At 42.9% G+C, this 17,170-nt stretch overlaps 1 protein-coding gene across 1 annotated transcript in view; it reads left to right on the forward strand.

Annotated features, from left to right (window-relative positions):
• The window catches only part of LOC139767270 (uncharacterized), a 115,741-nt gene that overhangs the window by 75,619 nt on the left and 22,952 nt on the right, over window positions 1-17,170 (forward strand). Inside the window, exon 9 of the mRNA XM_071696451.1 lies at window positions 7,319-7,513. Within this exon, the coding sequence (XP_071552552.1) occupies window positions 7,319-7,513 (195 nt within the window). The remainder of the gene's footprint in view (window positions 1-7,318; window positions 7,514-17,170) is intronic.

Below are 17,170 nucleotides of genomic sequence, written 5' to 3' on the forward strand. Positions count from 1 at the left end.
AAACATACCCATTTTTGCTTTCCGAGATAATGTTCTCGACTTCCACACATTTTTCAAGGCTCCCAAAATTTTCGCCCCCTCCCCCACCCGATGATCCACTTCCGCTTCCATGGTTCCATCCGCTGACAGATCCACTCCCAGATATCTAAAACACTTCACTTCCTCCAGTTTTTCTCCATTCAAACTCACCTCCCAATTGACTTGACCCTCACCCCTACTGTACCTAATAACCTTGCTCTTATTCACATTTACTCTTAACTTTCTTCTTCCACACACTTTACCAAACTCAGTCACCAGCTTCTGCAGTTTCTCACATGAATCAGCCACCAGCGCTGTATCATCAGCGAACAACAACTGACTCACTTCCCAAGCTCTCTCATCCCCAACAGACTTCATACTTGCCCCTCTTTCCAGGACTCTTGCATTTACCTCCCTAACAACCCCATCCATAAACAAATTAAACAACCATGGAGACATCACACACCCCTGCCGCAAACCTACATTCACTGAGAACCAATCACTTTCCTCTCTTCCTACACGTACATATATACATACACAGACATATACGTATGTACACATGCACATATTCATACATGCTGCCTTCATCCATTCCCACTGCCACCCTGCCACATATGAAATGACACCCCCCTCCCCCCGCGTACGTGCAAGGTATTGCTAGGAAAGGACAACAAAGGCCACAATTGTCCACACTCAGACTCTAGCTGTCATGTGTAATACACTGAAACCGCAGCTCCATTTCCACATCCAGGCCCCACAAAACTTTCCATGATTTCTCCCAGATACTTCATATGCCCTGGTTCAGTCCATTGACAGCATGTCGACCCCAGTATACTACATCGTTCCAATTCACTATTCCTTGCATGCCTTTCACCCTCTTGTATGTTCAGGCCCCGATCTCTCAAAATCTTTTTCACTCCATCCTTCCACCTCCAGTTTGATCTCCCACTTCTCCTCGTTGCCTCCACCTCTGACACATATATCCTCTTTGTCAATCTTTCCTCACTCATTCACTCCAGGTGACCAAACCATTTCAATACACCCTCTTCTGTTCTCTCAACCACACTCTTTATTACCACACATCTCTCTTATCCTTTCAACACTTACTCGATCAAACCACCTCACACCACATATTGTCCTCAAACATCTAATTTCCAACACATCCACCCTCCTCCGAACAACCCTATCTATTGCCCATGCCTCACAACTGTGTAACATTGTTGGAACCACTATTCCTTCAAACATACCCATTTTTGCTTTCCAAGATAACGTTCTCACCTTCCACACATTGATTTATTTTTATATTTTATACCTGTTGTGCAGAAAATTTCGTTTTCCTGTTTGCAGTGATATTTAAGAGATAGAAATTAAGGACATTAAACTGTTTAGTGGGTGGTTATCCTGTAAGGGATGCTGAGTTCTTATTTTGAGTGATGGAAACTGGGTTTTGCCCTTTACAGGACAGCAGTAACATCATATAATTTGTATTACAGTAGTTTACTGCAAATTTTTTTTTTTTTTTTATTATTATACTTTGTCGCTGTCTCCCGCGTTTGCGAGGTAGCGCAAGGAAACAGACGAAAGAAATGGCCCAACCCCCCCCCAAACACATGTATATACATACGTCCACACACGCAAATATACATACCTACACAGCTTTCCATGGTTTACCCCAGACGCTTCACATGCCCCGATTCAATCCACTGACAGCACGTCAACCCTGGTATACCACATCGCTCCAATTCACTCTATTCCTTGCCCTCCTTTCACCCTCCTGCATGTTCAGGCCCCGATCACACAAAATCCTTTTCACTCCATCCTTCCACCTCCAATTTGGTCTCCCTCTTCTCCTTGTTCCCTCCACCTCCGACACATATATCTTCTTGGTCAATCTCTCCTCACTCATCCTCTCCATGTGCCCAAACCACTTCAAAACACCCTCTTCTGCTCTCTCAACCACGCTCTTTTTATTACCACACATCTCTCTTACCCTTACGTTACTCACTCAATCAAACCACCTCACACCACACATTGTCCTCAAACATCTCATTTCCAGCACATCCATCCTCCTGCGCACAACTCTATCCATAGCCCACGCCTTGCAACCATACAACATTGTTGGAACCACTATTCCTTCAAACATACCCATTTTTGCTTTCCGAGATAATGTTCTCGACTTCCACACATTCTTCAAGGCCCCCAGGATTTTCGCCCCCTCCCCCACCCTATGATCCACTTCCGCTTCCATGGTTCCATCCGCTGCCAGATCCACTCCCAGATATCTAAAACACTTCACTTCCTCCAGTTTTTCTCCATTCAAACTCACCTCCCAATTGACTTGACCCTCAACCCTACTGTACCTAATAACCTTGCTCTTATTCACATTTACTCTTAACTTTCTTCTTCCACACACTTTTCCAAACTCAGTCACCAGCTTCTGCAGTTTCTCACATGAATCAGCCACCAGCGCTGTATCATCAGCGAACAACAACTGACTCACTTCCCAAGCTCTCTCATCCCCAACAGACTTCATACTTGCCCCTCTTTCCAAAACTCTTGCATTTACCTCCCTAACAACCCCATCCATAAACAAATTAAACAACCATGGAGACATCACACACCCCTGCCGCAAACCTACATTCACTGAGAACCAATCACTTTCCTCTCTTCCTACACGTACACATGCCTTACATCCTCGATAAAAACTTTTCACTGCTTCTAACAACTTTCCTCCCACACCATATATTCTTAATACCTTCCACAGAGCATCTCTATCAACTCTATCATATGCCTTTTCCAGATCCATAAATGCTACGTACAAATCCATTTGCTTTTCTAAGTATTTCTCACATACATTCTTCAAAGCAAACACCTGATCCACACATCCTCTACCACTTCTGAAACCACACTGCTCTTCCCCAGTCTGATGCTCTGTACATGCCTTCACCCTCTCAATCAATACCCTCCCATATAATTTACCAGGAATATTCAACAAACTTATACCTCTGTAATTTGAGCACTCACTCTTATCCCCTTTGCCTTTGTACAATGGCACTATGCACGCATTCCGCCAATCCTCAGGCACCTCACCATGAGTCATACATACATTAAATAACCTTACCAACCAGTCAACAATACAGTCACCCCCTTTTTTAATAAATTCCACTGCAATACCATCCAAACCTGCTGCCTTGCCGGCTTTCATCTTCCGCAAAGCTTTCACTACCTCTTCTCTGTTTACCAAATCATTTTCCCTAACCCTCTCACTTTGCACACCACCTCGACCAAAACACCCTATATCTGCCACTCTATCATCAAACACATTCAACAAACCTTCAAAATACTCACTCCATCTCCTTCTCACCTCACCACTACTTGTTTTCACCTCCCCATTTGCGCCCTTCACTGAAGTTCCCATTTGCTCCCTTGTCTTACGCACTTTATTTACCTCCTTCCAGAACATCTTTTTATTCTCCCTAAAATTTAATGATACTCTCTCGCCCCAACTCTCATTTGCCCTTTTTTTCACCTCTTGCACCTTTCTCTTGACCTCCTGTCTCTTTCTTTTATACATCTCCCACTCAATTGCATTTTTTCCCTGCAAAAATCGTCCAAATGCCTCTCTCTTCTCTTTCACTAATACTCTTACTTCTTCATCCCACCACTCACTACCCTTTCTAATCAACCCACCTCCCACTCTTCTCATGCCACAAGCATCTTTTGCGCAATCCATCACTGATTCCCTAAATACATCCCATTCCTCCCCCACTCCCCTTACTTCCATTGTTCTCACCTTTTTCCATTTTGTACTCAGTCTCTCCTGGTACTTCCTCACACAGGTCTCTTTCTCAAGCTCACTTACTCTCACCACCCTCTTCACCCCAACATTCACTCTTCTTTTCTGAAAACCCATACAAATCTTCACCTTAGCCTCCACAAGATAATGATCAGACATCCCTCCAGTTGCACCTCTCAGCACATTGACATCCAAAAGTCTCTCTTTCGCACGCCTGTCAATTAACACGTAATCCAATAACGCTCTCTGGCCATCTCTCCTACTTACATAAGTATACTTATGTATATCTCGCTTTTTAAACCAGGTATTCCCAATCATCAGTCCTTTTTCAGCACATAAATCTACAAGCTCTTCACCATTTCCATTTACAACACTGAACACCCCATGTATACCAATTATTCCCTCAACTGCCACATTACTCACCTTTGCATTCAAATCACCCATCACTATAACCCGGTCTCGTGCATCAAAACCACTAATACACTCATTCAGCTGCTCCCAAAACACTTGCCTCTCTTGATCTTTCTTCTCATGCAAATATTCTTTCATTATATAATAATGACTTCAGGATCCCTCTGGCAAGTATTGATTTATTGGTCAATTTTCTGAAAAATTGTCAGCTTGGAAAATGAATGTATGTGTGATTAAGTGACTGTGATATTTTACCATTTATGTTATTGAAGACATTTAGAAACTTGGTTGATCAGGTTGATGACCAGCAGATGCATCCATGGGGATAAGAGAAGAAAAATACTACCCCCTTATCCCTTGCGTGTTGTAGAGGGCAACTTAAAGGTGCTGGAATTGTATTTCCATTTCTAAAAGTATGATCAGAAGAAAGGGCCAAATGAGGAATGCTCTAGCTCCTCCTCAGTGAGTGTGTGAATGTATATGGATGTAACCAGGATGAGAAGAAGGGAGAGAAAGGTGGTATGCTTGTGAAGAGGAGCCTGGATGTTCTGACTGAGTGAAACTAAGTCCAAGGGGAAGGGGGAAGAATGATTTGGTAATGGCCAAATGGTAAAGAGTAGGGTTAATGTGTGGGTGAGAGCAAAGGAATGGATAGCACTTCTGCTGTAAGAGTTTTGGGAGTGAATTGGAGTGTAATGAAGTGAGGTCCAAAGTAATGTAGGTGAGAATGAAAGTGGAATATGAAATGTGTATGATTGTCACCCTTATGCACTGTATCGTGAAAAGAAAGAGAATGAGAAATGAGTTGTTGGGAGGAGCTAAGTGAGTATATAAGTAGTTTTTATAGTAAGGATTTAGTATTAGGGAAGGAAGATTTGAATGCAAAGTGTGGGATGTAGCAGTTGAGGGTATAATTGGATGGCATGGGGTAACCATTGTAATGAGAATGATGAATAGGTTATTGAGTTGTGTGCTGAAAAGGGAATGGTGAAAGGGCTTATCTGGTTTGAAAAAAGGTTCATGTCATAGTCCATGTGCTGAAAAGGGAATGGTGAAAGGGCTTATCTGGTTTGAAAAAAGGTCCATGTATAGTGCCATTGTATGAAGGCAAAAGGGATAAAGGTGATTGTTCTCACTACAGAGGTAATAATTTGTTGAGTATATTTAGTCTGTTGGGGATGAGAGGGAAGTGAGTCAGTTGTTGTTTGCCTTGCCAATGACACAGCACTGGTGGCTGATGTAAGTGAAAAACCATAGAGTTGGTGACTGGAGAAATTTGGAATAGTGTGTGAAAGGAGAAAGTTGAGAGTAAATGTGAATACAAACAAGATTGTTTGGCTCAGCTCTTTTTTTTTTTTTTTTTCTTTTTTTTTTTAAAGTCTGTTGAAGGGTATATGATAGTGACAGATTTAGGGTGTTTGGTATGTGGAGATATATTGAGTGAGAGAATTATGGCAAATGGTTAAGTGAAATGAGAGGAGGTGGGGAACAGCTTGACAAAAAAAAAAAAGTCTAACAAGGGAGCTTGAGTGGAAGGGATTTCAGCTTTCTCAAGAAAGAGGGTGACAGTGATGTTGATTGGTTAGTAGTTGGTGGGCAGCCAACATCCAGTTAGGCATATTACCAGTTCTACCCATCTGGGTATCAGGAGGGTTAGTGACATCTGCTTAGTAAGCCAGCAGTTGATAGAAGTAGTAGGTAGGAACATTTAGGAAGGATTATATGATATAAACATTAGGCAGAAGAATTAGGTGGTAGCATTGTTCAAAAGTAATATAAACAAAAGTAAGGTTACCAGGTTAGCAAGGGTGAGGGAGAGGCTGGTTAAGAAAGATGTTTTAGATACCTGGGAGTGAGCTTGGCAGTGGATGATATTTTGGAAGCAGGAGTGAATTATACTGTGGGTGATGGGGTGTATGAGAGAATTGGTATAGCAAGAAATGCAAAGGGAATGAATTGTGGATTGGTTGAGTGGATGGCACATATTAGTCTGAGGTGGTTTGAGCTTGAGGAAAGAATGCAGGGTGGGGAGTTTATAAGGATAGTGTATGATAGTATGATTAAATTGGTTAGTGTTAGAGGAATACCACCTTTGACATGGAGTAATAGTGTGTAAGAATGCTGGAGGGAGAGAATGGTGAAAGAATTTGTGGAATGGTGTAAATGAAGGAGGCATAGAAGGATAGGGTTGAGTGTAGACTCTGTTGCTGTGGACACCCACCCACTTCATGGGAGTTCTAAGGGAATGGATTTTAGAGGTATAGATAGATAGGTGGGAGATTGTGCAAAGGTGGTGGGTGCATTCGGGAATGTGTAGAAAGTGGGGTTACTCTAAGGGCAAAGATGGTTATGTTTGATGGGATAGTAGTCCCAGTGGTGCTGTATGAGAGCATGCCATCGATCCTAAATAGGAGAGAATAGAAGGGGGTGGATTTGTTGGCAGTGGTATGCTTTAGAACAGTATGTGGTGTGAGGAGGGTTGATCATGCAGAGAATGAGTGTAAAAGAGAGATGTGGTAGTAAGCTGAGAATGATTTAGAGCTGAATTGGGTACGTTGAAGTAGTTTGGACTTATGGAAAGGATGAATGAAGGGAGACTGATCAAGTGAATTTTTTTTTCAGAAGAGGAGGGAACAAAGAGGAGGGGGAGACCAAAATTGAGATATAAGGATGGGATGAAAGAGCCATAAGATGGAGGAAGATGGCAGACTTGCAAGCAATATGGGGTGAAAGAACCATAAGATGGAAGAGGATGGCAGACTTGCAAGCAATATCAGGTGAAAGAGCCATAAGATGGAGGAGGATGGCAGACTTGCAAGCAATTTGGGGTGAAAGAGCCATAAGATAGAGGAGGATGGCAGACTTGCAAGCAGTAGAGCAGGGTGGAGAGATGTTTACAGGGCGAGTATGCTGTCATTGAGCTGAACCAAAACATGTAAAGTAGTCAGGGAAAGCCACAGAAAGGTCTTTAGGGCTTGTTTATAGATAGGGATTCAGGTTATAGTATATGGTACGAGTATTGAAAATAAAAAGAAAGGGATTGATGCCATTTACTGTTGGAGGAAGTATGACAAGAACAGTTGCTTGTTACAGGTGTCCCGTGATGGGAGTGTGAAAGACCGAGCTCGCATTACGGCTCCATGGCCTCTGTATGTTGAAAAATCCAAAGTGATTGGTGCTGGGGATGGTATCTGGACCAGTGCTACTCTTCCTAAAGGCCTTGTCTTTGGACCCTGTGAGGGTCATATTATCAAAGGTAATCAAAAAATATCAGGATATGGATGGAAGGTATGTTATTTTTGTTTTATTTATAGACCTCCTTGTCAATTATTTTGCTTTGTGTAATATTTTATGTTTAAACCACATATAATTATCCAACACTTACTTGTTACCAATAGACATTAACTAAGCATTTAACACTGTCCTCTGACACATCCTCACACAAGACTTGACACCACCCTCCACAGTAGTGCAAAAAGTGGTTGACCAGTTTCATAGTGGTCCACCATAGTGGTCACTCACAGTAGTATAATTCCAAAATCCATAAAGTCTGAAGTTCCTTAAGGAGCACCTCTTCTTCCAACCCTCTTTGATATCTCCAGCAGATCCTCTTTTATGCTGATAACCTCATAGTCACATCACAACATTTAGACACCACAGTCGTTAATATAAGCATGCATCTCTACATCACGATTGGAACAATGGCTCACCCACATAAGTCTCCTGTCGCTCTTTTAACCTCAGACGGATGTGAATCTAGCTAACCCCATCCACTCATCTTGAATGGACAATTAGTCCCACAAAGCAAAGCACCAACCATTCTAGGCTTCACATGTGACACACACGACATTCACTCCCTATATCAAGAACATTAAGACAATAGCAGCACCCAAACTAAATGCTACAAGAACATTAAGAATCTTATCCACTCATATACTCATTATTCATTTATTTATTTTGCTTAGTCGCTGTCTCCCGCGTTTGCGAGGTAGTGCAAGGAAACAGACGAAAGAAATGGCCCAACCCACCCCCATACACATGTATATACATACATGTCCACACACGCAAATATACATACCTATACATCTCAATGTACACATATATATACACACACAGACATATACATATATACACATGTACATAATTCATACTTTCTGTCTTTATTTATTCCCATCACCACCTCGCCACACATGGAATAACATCCCCCTCCCCCCTCATGTGTGCGAGGTAGCGCTAGGAAAAGACAACAAAGGCCCCATTCGTTCACACTCAGTCTAGCTGTCATGTAATAATGCCCAAAACCACAGCTCCCTTTCCACATCCAGGCCCCACAGAACTTTCCATGGTTCACCCCAGACGCTTCACATGCCCTGATTCAATCCATTGACAGCACGTCGACCCCGGTATACCACATCGATCCAATTCACTCTATTCCTTGCCTGCCTTTCACCCTCCTGCATGTTCAGGCCCTGATCACTCAAAATCTTTTTCACTCCATCTTTCCACCTCCAATTTGGCCTCCCACTTCTCCTCATTCCCTCCACCTCTGACACGTATATCCTCTTGGTCAATCTTTCCTCACTCATTCTCTCCATGTACCCAAACCATTTCAAAACACCCTCTTCTGCTCTCTCAACCACGCTCTTTTTATTTCCACACATCTCTCTTACCCTTACATTACTTACTCGATCAAACCACCTCACACCACATATTGTCCTCAAACATCTCATTTCCAGCACATCCACCCTAGCGCACAACTCTATCCATAGCCCACGCCTCACAACCATACAACATTGTTGGAACCACTATTCCTTCAAACATACCCATTTTTGCTTTCCGAGATAATGTTCTCGACTTCCACACATTCTTCAAGGCTCCCAGAATTTTCGCCCCCTCCCCCACATTATGATCCACTTCCGCTTCCATGGTTCCATCCGTTGCCAGATCCACTCCCAGATATCTAAAACACTTTACTTCCTCCAGTTTTTCTCCATTCAAACTTACCTCCCAGTTGACTTGACCCTCAACCCTACTGTACCTAATAACCTTGCTCTTATTCACATTTACTCTTAACTTTCTTCTTTCACACACTTTACCAAACTCAGTCACCAGCTTCTGCAGTTTCTCACATGAATCAGCCACCAGCGCTGTATCATCAGCGAACAACAACTGACTCACTTCCCAAGCTCTCTCATCCCCAACAGACTTCATACTTGCCCCTCTTTCCAAAACTCTTGCATTCACCTCCCTAACAACCCCATCCATAAACAAATTAAACAACCATGGAGACATCACACGCCCCTGCCGCAAACCTACATTCACTGAGAAGCAATCACTTTCCTCTCTTCCTACACGTACACATGCCTTACATCCTCGATAAAAACTTTTCACTGCTTCTAACAACTTTCCTCCCACACCATATATTCTTAATACCTTCCACAGAGCATCTCTATCAACTCTATCATATGCCTTCTCCAGATCCATAAATGCTACATACAAATCCATTTGCTTTTCTAAGTATTTCTCACATACATTCTTCGAAGCAAACACCTGATCCACACATCCTCTACCACTTCTGAAACCACACTGCTCTTCCCCAATCTGATGCTCTGTACATGCCTTCACCCTCTCAATCAATACCCTCCCATATAATTTACCAGGAATACTCAACAAACTTATACCTCTGTAATTTGAGCACTCACTCTTATCCCCTTTGCCTTTGTACACTGGCACTATGCATGCATTCTGCCAATCCTCAGGCACCTCACCATGAGTCATAAATACATTAAATAACCTTACCAACCAGTCAACAATACAGTCACCCCCTTTTTTAATAAATTCCACTGCAGTACCATCCAAACCTGCTGCCTTGCCGGCTTTCATCTTCCGCAAAGCTTTTACTACCTCTTCTCTGTTTACCAAATCATTTTCCCTAACCCTCTCACTTTGCACACCACCTCGACCAAAACACCCTATATCTGCCACTCTATCATCAAACACATTCAACAAACCTTCAAAATACTCACTCCATCTCCTTCTCACATCACCACTACTTGTTATCACCTCTCCATTTGCGCCCTTCACTGAAGTTCCCATTTGCTCCCTTGTCTTACGCACTTTATTTACCTCCTTCCAGAACATCTTTTTATTCTCCCTAAAATTTAATGATACTCTCTCACCCCAACTCTCATTTGCCCTCTTTTTCACCTCTTGCACCTTTCTCTTGACCTCCTGTCTCTTTCTTTTATACATCTCCCACTCAATTGCATTTTTTCCCTGCAAAAATCGTCCAAATGCCTCTCTCTTCTCTTTCACTAATACTCTTACTTCTTCATCCCACCACTCACTACCCTTTCTAATCAACCCACCTCCCACTCTTCTCATGCCACAAGCATCTTTTGCGCAATCCATCACTGATTCCCTAAATACATCCCATTCCTCCCCCACTCCCCTTACTTCCATTGTTCTCACCTTTTTCCATTCTGTACTCAGTCTCTCCTGGTACTTCCTCACACAAGTCTCCTTCCCAAGCTCACTTACTCTCACCACCCTCTTCACCCCAACATTCACTCTTCTTTTCTGAAAACCCATACAAATCTTCACCTTATCCTTCACAAGATAATGATCAGACATCCCTCCAGTTGCACCTCTCAGCACATTAACATCCAAAAGTCTCTCTTTCGCGCGCCTGTCAATTAACACGTAATCCAATAACGCTCTCTGGCCATCTCTCCTACTTACATAAGTATACTTATGTATATCTCGCTTTTTAAACCAGGTATTCCCAATCATCAGTCCTTTTTCAGCACATAAATCTACAAGCTCTTCACCATTTCCATTTACAACACTGAACACCCCATGTATACCAATTATTCCCTCAACTGCCACATTACTCACCTTTGCATTCAAATCACCCATCACTATAACCCGGTCTTGTGCATCAAAACCACTAACACACTCATTCAGCTGCTCCCAGAACACTTGCCTCTCATGATGTTTCTTCTCATGCCCAGGTGCATATGCACCAATAATCACCCATCTCTCTCCATCAACTTTCAGTTTTACCCATATTAATCGAGAATTTACTTTCTTACATTCTATCACGTACTCCCACAACTCCTGTTTCAGGAGTACTGCTACTCCTTCCCTTGCTCTTGTCCTCTCACTAACCCCTGACTTTACTCCCAAGACATTCCCAAACCACTCTTCCCCTTTACCCTTGAGCTTTGTTTCACTCAGAGCCAAAACATCCAGGTTCCTTTCCTCAAACATACTACCTATCTCTCCTTTTTTCACATCTTGGTTACATCCACACACATTTAGACACACCAATCTGACCCTTCGAGGAGGATGAGCACTCCCCACGTGACTCCTCCTTCTGTTTCCCATTTTAGAAAGTTAAAGAAAGAATACAAGGAGGGGAGGATTTCTGGCCCCCCGCTCCCGTCCCCTTTAGTCGCTTTCTACGACACGCGAGGAATGCGTGGGAAGTATTCTTTCACCCCTATCCCCAGGGAGGTGGGTTGATTAGAAAGGGTAGTGAGTGGTGGGATGAAGAAGTAAGAGTATTAGTGAAAGAGAAGAGAGAGGCATTTTGACGATTTTTGCAGGGAAAAAATGCAATTGAGTGGGAGATGTATAAAAGAAAGAGACAGGAGGTCAAGAGCAAGAGGTGAAAAAAAGGGCAAATGAGAGTTGGGGTGAGAGAGTATCATTAAATTTTAGGGAGAATAAAAAGATGTTCTGGAAGGAGGTAAATAAAGTGCGTAAGACAAGGGAGCAAATGGGAACTTCAGTGAAGGGCGCAAATGGGGAGGTGATAACAAGTAGTGGTGATGTGAGAAGGAGATGGAGTGAGTATTTTGAAGGTTTGTTGAATGTGTTTGATGATAGAGTGGCAGATATAGGGTGTTTTGGTCAAGGTGGTGTGCAAAGTGAGAGGGTTAGGGAAAATGATTTGGTAAACAGAGAAGAGGTAGTGAAAGCTTTGCGGAAGATGAAAGCCGGCAAGGCAGCAGGTTTGGATGGTATTGCAGTGGAATTTATTAAAAAAGGGGGTGACTGTATTATTGACTGGTTGGTAAGGTTATTTAATGTATGTATGACTCATGGTGAGGTGCCTGAGGATTGGCGGAATGCGTGCATAGTGCCATTGTACAAAGGCAAAGGGGATAAGAGTGAGTGCTCAAATTACAGAGGTATAAGTTTGTTGAGTATTCCTGGTAAATTATATGGGAGGGTATTGATTGAGAGGGTGAAGGCATGTACAGAGCATCAGATTGGGGAAGAGCAGTGTGGTTTCAGAAGTGGTAGAGGATGTGTGGATCAGGTGTTTGCTTTGAAGAATGTCTGTGAGAAATACTTAGAAAAGCAAATGGATTTGTATGTAGCATTTATGGATCTGGAGAAGGCATATGATAGAGTTGATAGAGATGCTCTGTGGAAGGTATTAAGAATATATGGTGTGGGAGGAAAGTTGTAAGAAGCAGTGAAAAGTTTTTATCGAGGATGTAAGGCATGTGTACGTGTAGGAAGAGAGGAAAGTGATTGGTTCTCAGTGAATGTAGGTTTGCGGCAGGGGTGTGTGATGTCTCCATGGTTGTTTAATTTGTTTATGGATGGGGTTGTTAGGGAGGTAAATGCAAGAGTTTTGGAAAGAGGGGCAAGTATGAAGTCTGTTGGGGATGAGAGAGCTTGGGAAGTGAGTCAGTTGTTGTTCGCTGATGATACAGCGCTGGTGGCGGATTCATGTGAGAAACTGCAGAAGCTGGTGACTGAGTTTGGTAAAGTGTGTGGAAGAAGAAAGTTAAGAGTAAGTGTGAATAAGAGCAAGGTTATTAGGTACAGTAGGGTTGAGGGTCAAGTCAATTGGGAGGTGAGTTTGAATGGAGAAAAACTGGAGGAAGTGAAGTGTTTTAGATATCTGGGAGTGGATCTGGCAGCAGATGGAACCATGGAAGTGGAAGTGGATCATAGGGTGGGGGAGGGGGCGAAAATTCTGGGGGCCTTGAAGAATGTGTGGAAGTCGAGAACATTATCTCGGAAAGCAAAAATGGGTATGTTTGAAGGAATAGTGGTTCCAACAATGTTGTGTGGTTGCGAGGCGTGGACTATGGATAGAGTTGTGCGCAGGAGGATGGATGTGCTGGAAATGAGATGTTTGAGGACAATGTGTGGTGTGAGGTGGTTTGATCGAGTGAGTAACATAAGGGTAAGAGAGATGTGTGGAAATAAAAAGAGCGTGGTTGAGAGAGCAGAAGAGGGTGTTTTGAAGTGGTTTGGGCACATGGAGAGAATGAGTGAGGAAAGATTGACCAAGAGGATATATGTGTCGGAGGTGGAGGGAACGAGGAGAAGAGGGAGACCAAATTGGAGGTGGAAAGATGGAGTGAAAAAGATTTTGTGTGATCGGGGCCTGAACATGCAGGAGGGTGAAAGGAGGGCAAGGAATAGAGTGAATTGGAGCGATGTGGTATACCGGGGTTTACGTGCTGTCAGTGGATTGAATCAAGGCATGTGAAGCGTCTGGGGTAAACCATGGAAAGCTGTGTAGGTGTGTATATTTGCGTGTGTGGACGTATGTATATACATGTGTATGGGGGGGGGTTGGGCCATCTCTTTCGTCTGTTTCCTTGCGCTACCTCGCAAACGCGGGAGACAGCGACAAAGTATAATAAAAAATAAAAAAAAAATATATATATATACATATACACACACATACACATACATACGCACATATATATACACACACACATATACATATATATACATATGAAAAATGTAAGAAATAATTTAGAAAACTGAAACTTCTAGCTTGAAATGAAATGAAAAAATGAATGTCACATAATGGTTCAACCTCTGGCTATGGAAAAGGGAAATGTATAATTTATTTACACAAACGTCAATAGTAGTTCTCATCAATTTAACCACTGTATCAATAAGCTTCAATGTCTAAGCTACATTTTTTCCAATTTCACTATTTTCTTGTCAAAGCACCATGTATGAAAACTATCACTCCAGTAACACAACTATAAACATTTACTTCCCCTTTAAAAAAAGTTCTGGGGGAGTCTGTCTCGATACACTGCGGGACACTCTACCACCTGGCGAGGTTTGTGTTGCAATGGTTCTTGATTCACAAACGTAGTAGCATCACTGGTGGGCCAAGGTAGTTCCGTTGGCGAAGAGGAGCTGCAGTCTGTAGTGGATGCCATTGTTCGTCTTCTGACCCTCGGGTTCCTGGTCCTTCTCGATGAAGCCGAGTAAGGCCGTCCGCTCAATCTGGATGATGGGTTGTGGTCACATACATCGCTGGTACAACTGGCTGGCGGACGCAGCAGTAGCAGCAGCTCAGCTCTTCCCTATATGTGTGAAATGGGAGTATGTGATAGAATGTAAGAAAGTAAATTCTCGATTAATATGGGTAAAACTGAAAGTTGATGGAGAGAGGTGGGTGATTATTGGTGCATATGCGCCTGGGCATGAGAAGAAAGATCATGAGAGGCAAGTGTTTTGGGAGCAGCTGAATGAGTGTGTTGGTGGTTTTGATGCACGAGACCGGGTTATAGTGATGGGTGATTTGAATGCAAAGGTGAGTAATGTGGCAGTTGAGGGAATAATTGGTATACATGGGGTGTTCAGTGTTGTAAATGGAAATGGTGAAGAGCTTGTAGATTTATGTGCTGAAAAAGGACTGATGATTGGGAATACCTGGTTTAAAAAGCGAGATATACATAAGTATACTTATGTAAGTAGGAGAGATGGCCAGAGAGCGTTATTGGATTACGTGTTAATTGACAGGCGTGCGAAAGAGAGACTTTTGGATGTTAATGTGCTGAGAGGTGCAACTGGAGGGATGTCTGATCATTATCTTGTGGAGGCTAAGGTGAAGATTTGTATGGGTTTTCAGAAAAGAAGAGTGAATGTTGGGGTGAAGAGGGTGGTGAGAGTAAGTGAGCTTGGGAAGGAGACCTGTGTGAGGAAGTACCAGGAGAGACTGAGTACAGAATGGAAAAAGGTGAGAACAATGGAAGTAAGGGGAGTGGGGGAGGAATGGGATGTATTTAGGGAATCAGTGATGGATTGCGCAAAAGATGCTTGTGGCATGAGAAGAGTGGGAGGTGGGTTGATTAGAAAGGGTAGTGAGTGGTGGGATGAAGAAGTAAGAGTATTAGTGAAAGAGAAGAGAGAGGCATTTGGACGATTTTTGCAGGGAAAAAATGCAATTGAGTGGGAGATGTATAAAAGAAAGAGACAGGAGGTCGAGAGAAAGGTGCAAGAGGTGAAAAAAAGGGCAAATGAGAGTTGGGGTGAGAGAGTATCATTAAATTTTAGAGAGAATAAAAAGATGTTCTGGAAGGAGGCAAATAAAGTGCGTAAGACAAGGGAGCAAATGGGAACTTCAGTGAAGGGCGCAAATGGGGAGGTGATAACAAGTAGTGGCGATGTGAGAAGGAGATGGAGTGAGTATTTTGAAGGTTTGTTGAATGTGTTTGATGATAGAGTGGCAGATATAGGGTGTTTTGGTCGAGGTGGTGTGCAAAGTGAGAGGGTTAGGGAAAATTATTTGGTAAACAGAGAAGAGGTAGTGAAAGCTTTGCGGAAGATGAAAGCCGGCAAGGCAGCAGGTTTGGATGGTATTGCAGTGGAATTTATTAAAAAAGGGGGTGACTGTATTGTTGACTGGTTGGTAAGGTTATTTAATGTATGTATGACTCGTGGTGAGGTGCCTGAGGATTGGCGGAATGCGTGCATAGTGCCATTGTGCAAAGGCAAAGGGGATAAGAGTGAGTGCTCAAATTACAGAGGTATAAGTTTGTTGAGTATTCCTGGTAAATTATATGGGAGGGTATTGATTGAGAGGGTGAAGGCATGTACAGAGCATCAGATTGGGGAAGAGCAGTGTGGTTTCAGAAGTGGTAGAGGATGTGTGGATCAGGTGTTTGCTTTGAAGAATGTATGTGAGAAATACTTAGAAAAGCAAATGGATTTGTATGTAGCATTTATGGATCTGGAGAAGGCATATGATAGAGTTGATAGAGATGCTCTGTGGAAGGTATTAAGAATATATGGTGTGGGAGGAAAGTTGTTAGAAGCAGTGAAAAGTTTTTATCGAGGATGTAAGGCATGTGTACGTGTAGGAAAAGAGGAAAGTGATTGGTTCTCAGTGAATGTAGGTTTGCGGCAGGGGTGTGTGATGTCTCCATGGTTGTTTAATTTGTTTATGGATGGGGTTGTTAGGGAAGTAAATGCAAGAGTTTTGGAAAGAGGGCAAGTATGAAGTCTGTTGAGGATGAGAGAGCTTGGGAAGTGAGTCAGTTGTTGTTCGCTGATGATACAGCGCTGGTGGCTGATTCATGTGAGAAACTGCAGAAGCTGGTGACTGAGTTTGGTAAAGTGTGTGGAAGAAGAAAGTTAAGAGTAAATGTGAATAAGAGCAAGGTTATTGGGTACAGTAGGGTTGAGGGTCAAGTCAATTGGGAGGTGAGTTTGAATGGAGAAAAACTGGAGGAAGTGAAGTGTTTTAGATATCTGGGAGTGGATCTGGCAGCGGATGGAACCATGGAAGTGGAAGTGGATCATAGGGTGGGGGAGGGGGCGAAAATTCTGGGGGCCTTGAAGAATGTGTGGAAGTCGAGAACATTATCTCGGAAAGCAAAAATGGGTATGTTTGAAGGAATAGTGGTTCCAACAATGTTGTATGGTTGCGAGGCGTGGGCTATGGATAGAGTTGTGCGCAGGAGGATGGATGTGCTGGAAATGAGATGTTTGAGGACAATGTGTGGTGTGAGGTGGTTTGATCGAGTAAGTAACGTAAGGGTAAGAGAGATGTGTGGAAATAAAAAGAGCGTGGTTGAGAGAGCAGAAGAGGGTGTTTTGAAATGGTTTGGGCACATGGAGAGAATGAGTGAGGAGAGATTGACCAAGAGGATATATGTGTCGGAG

This window comes from Panulirus ornatus, chromosome 59 (assembly GCF_036320965.1).
Source record: "Panulirus ornatus isolate Po-2019 chromosome 59, ASM3632096v1, whole genome shotgun sequence".
NCBI lineage: Eukaryota > Metazoa > Arthropoda > Malacostraca > Decapoda > Palinuridae > Panulirus > Panulirus ornatus.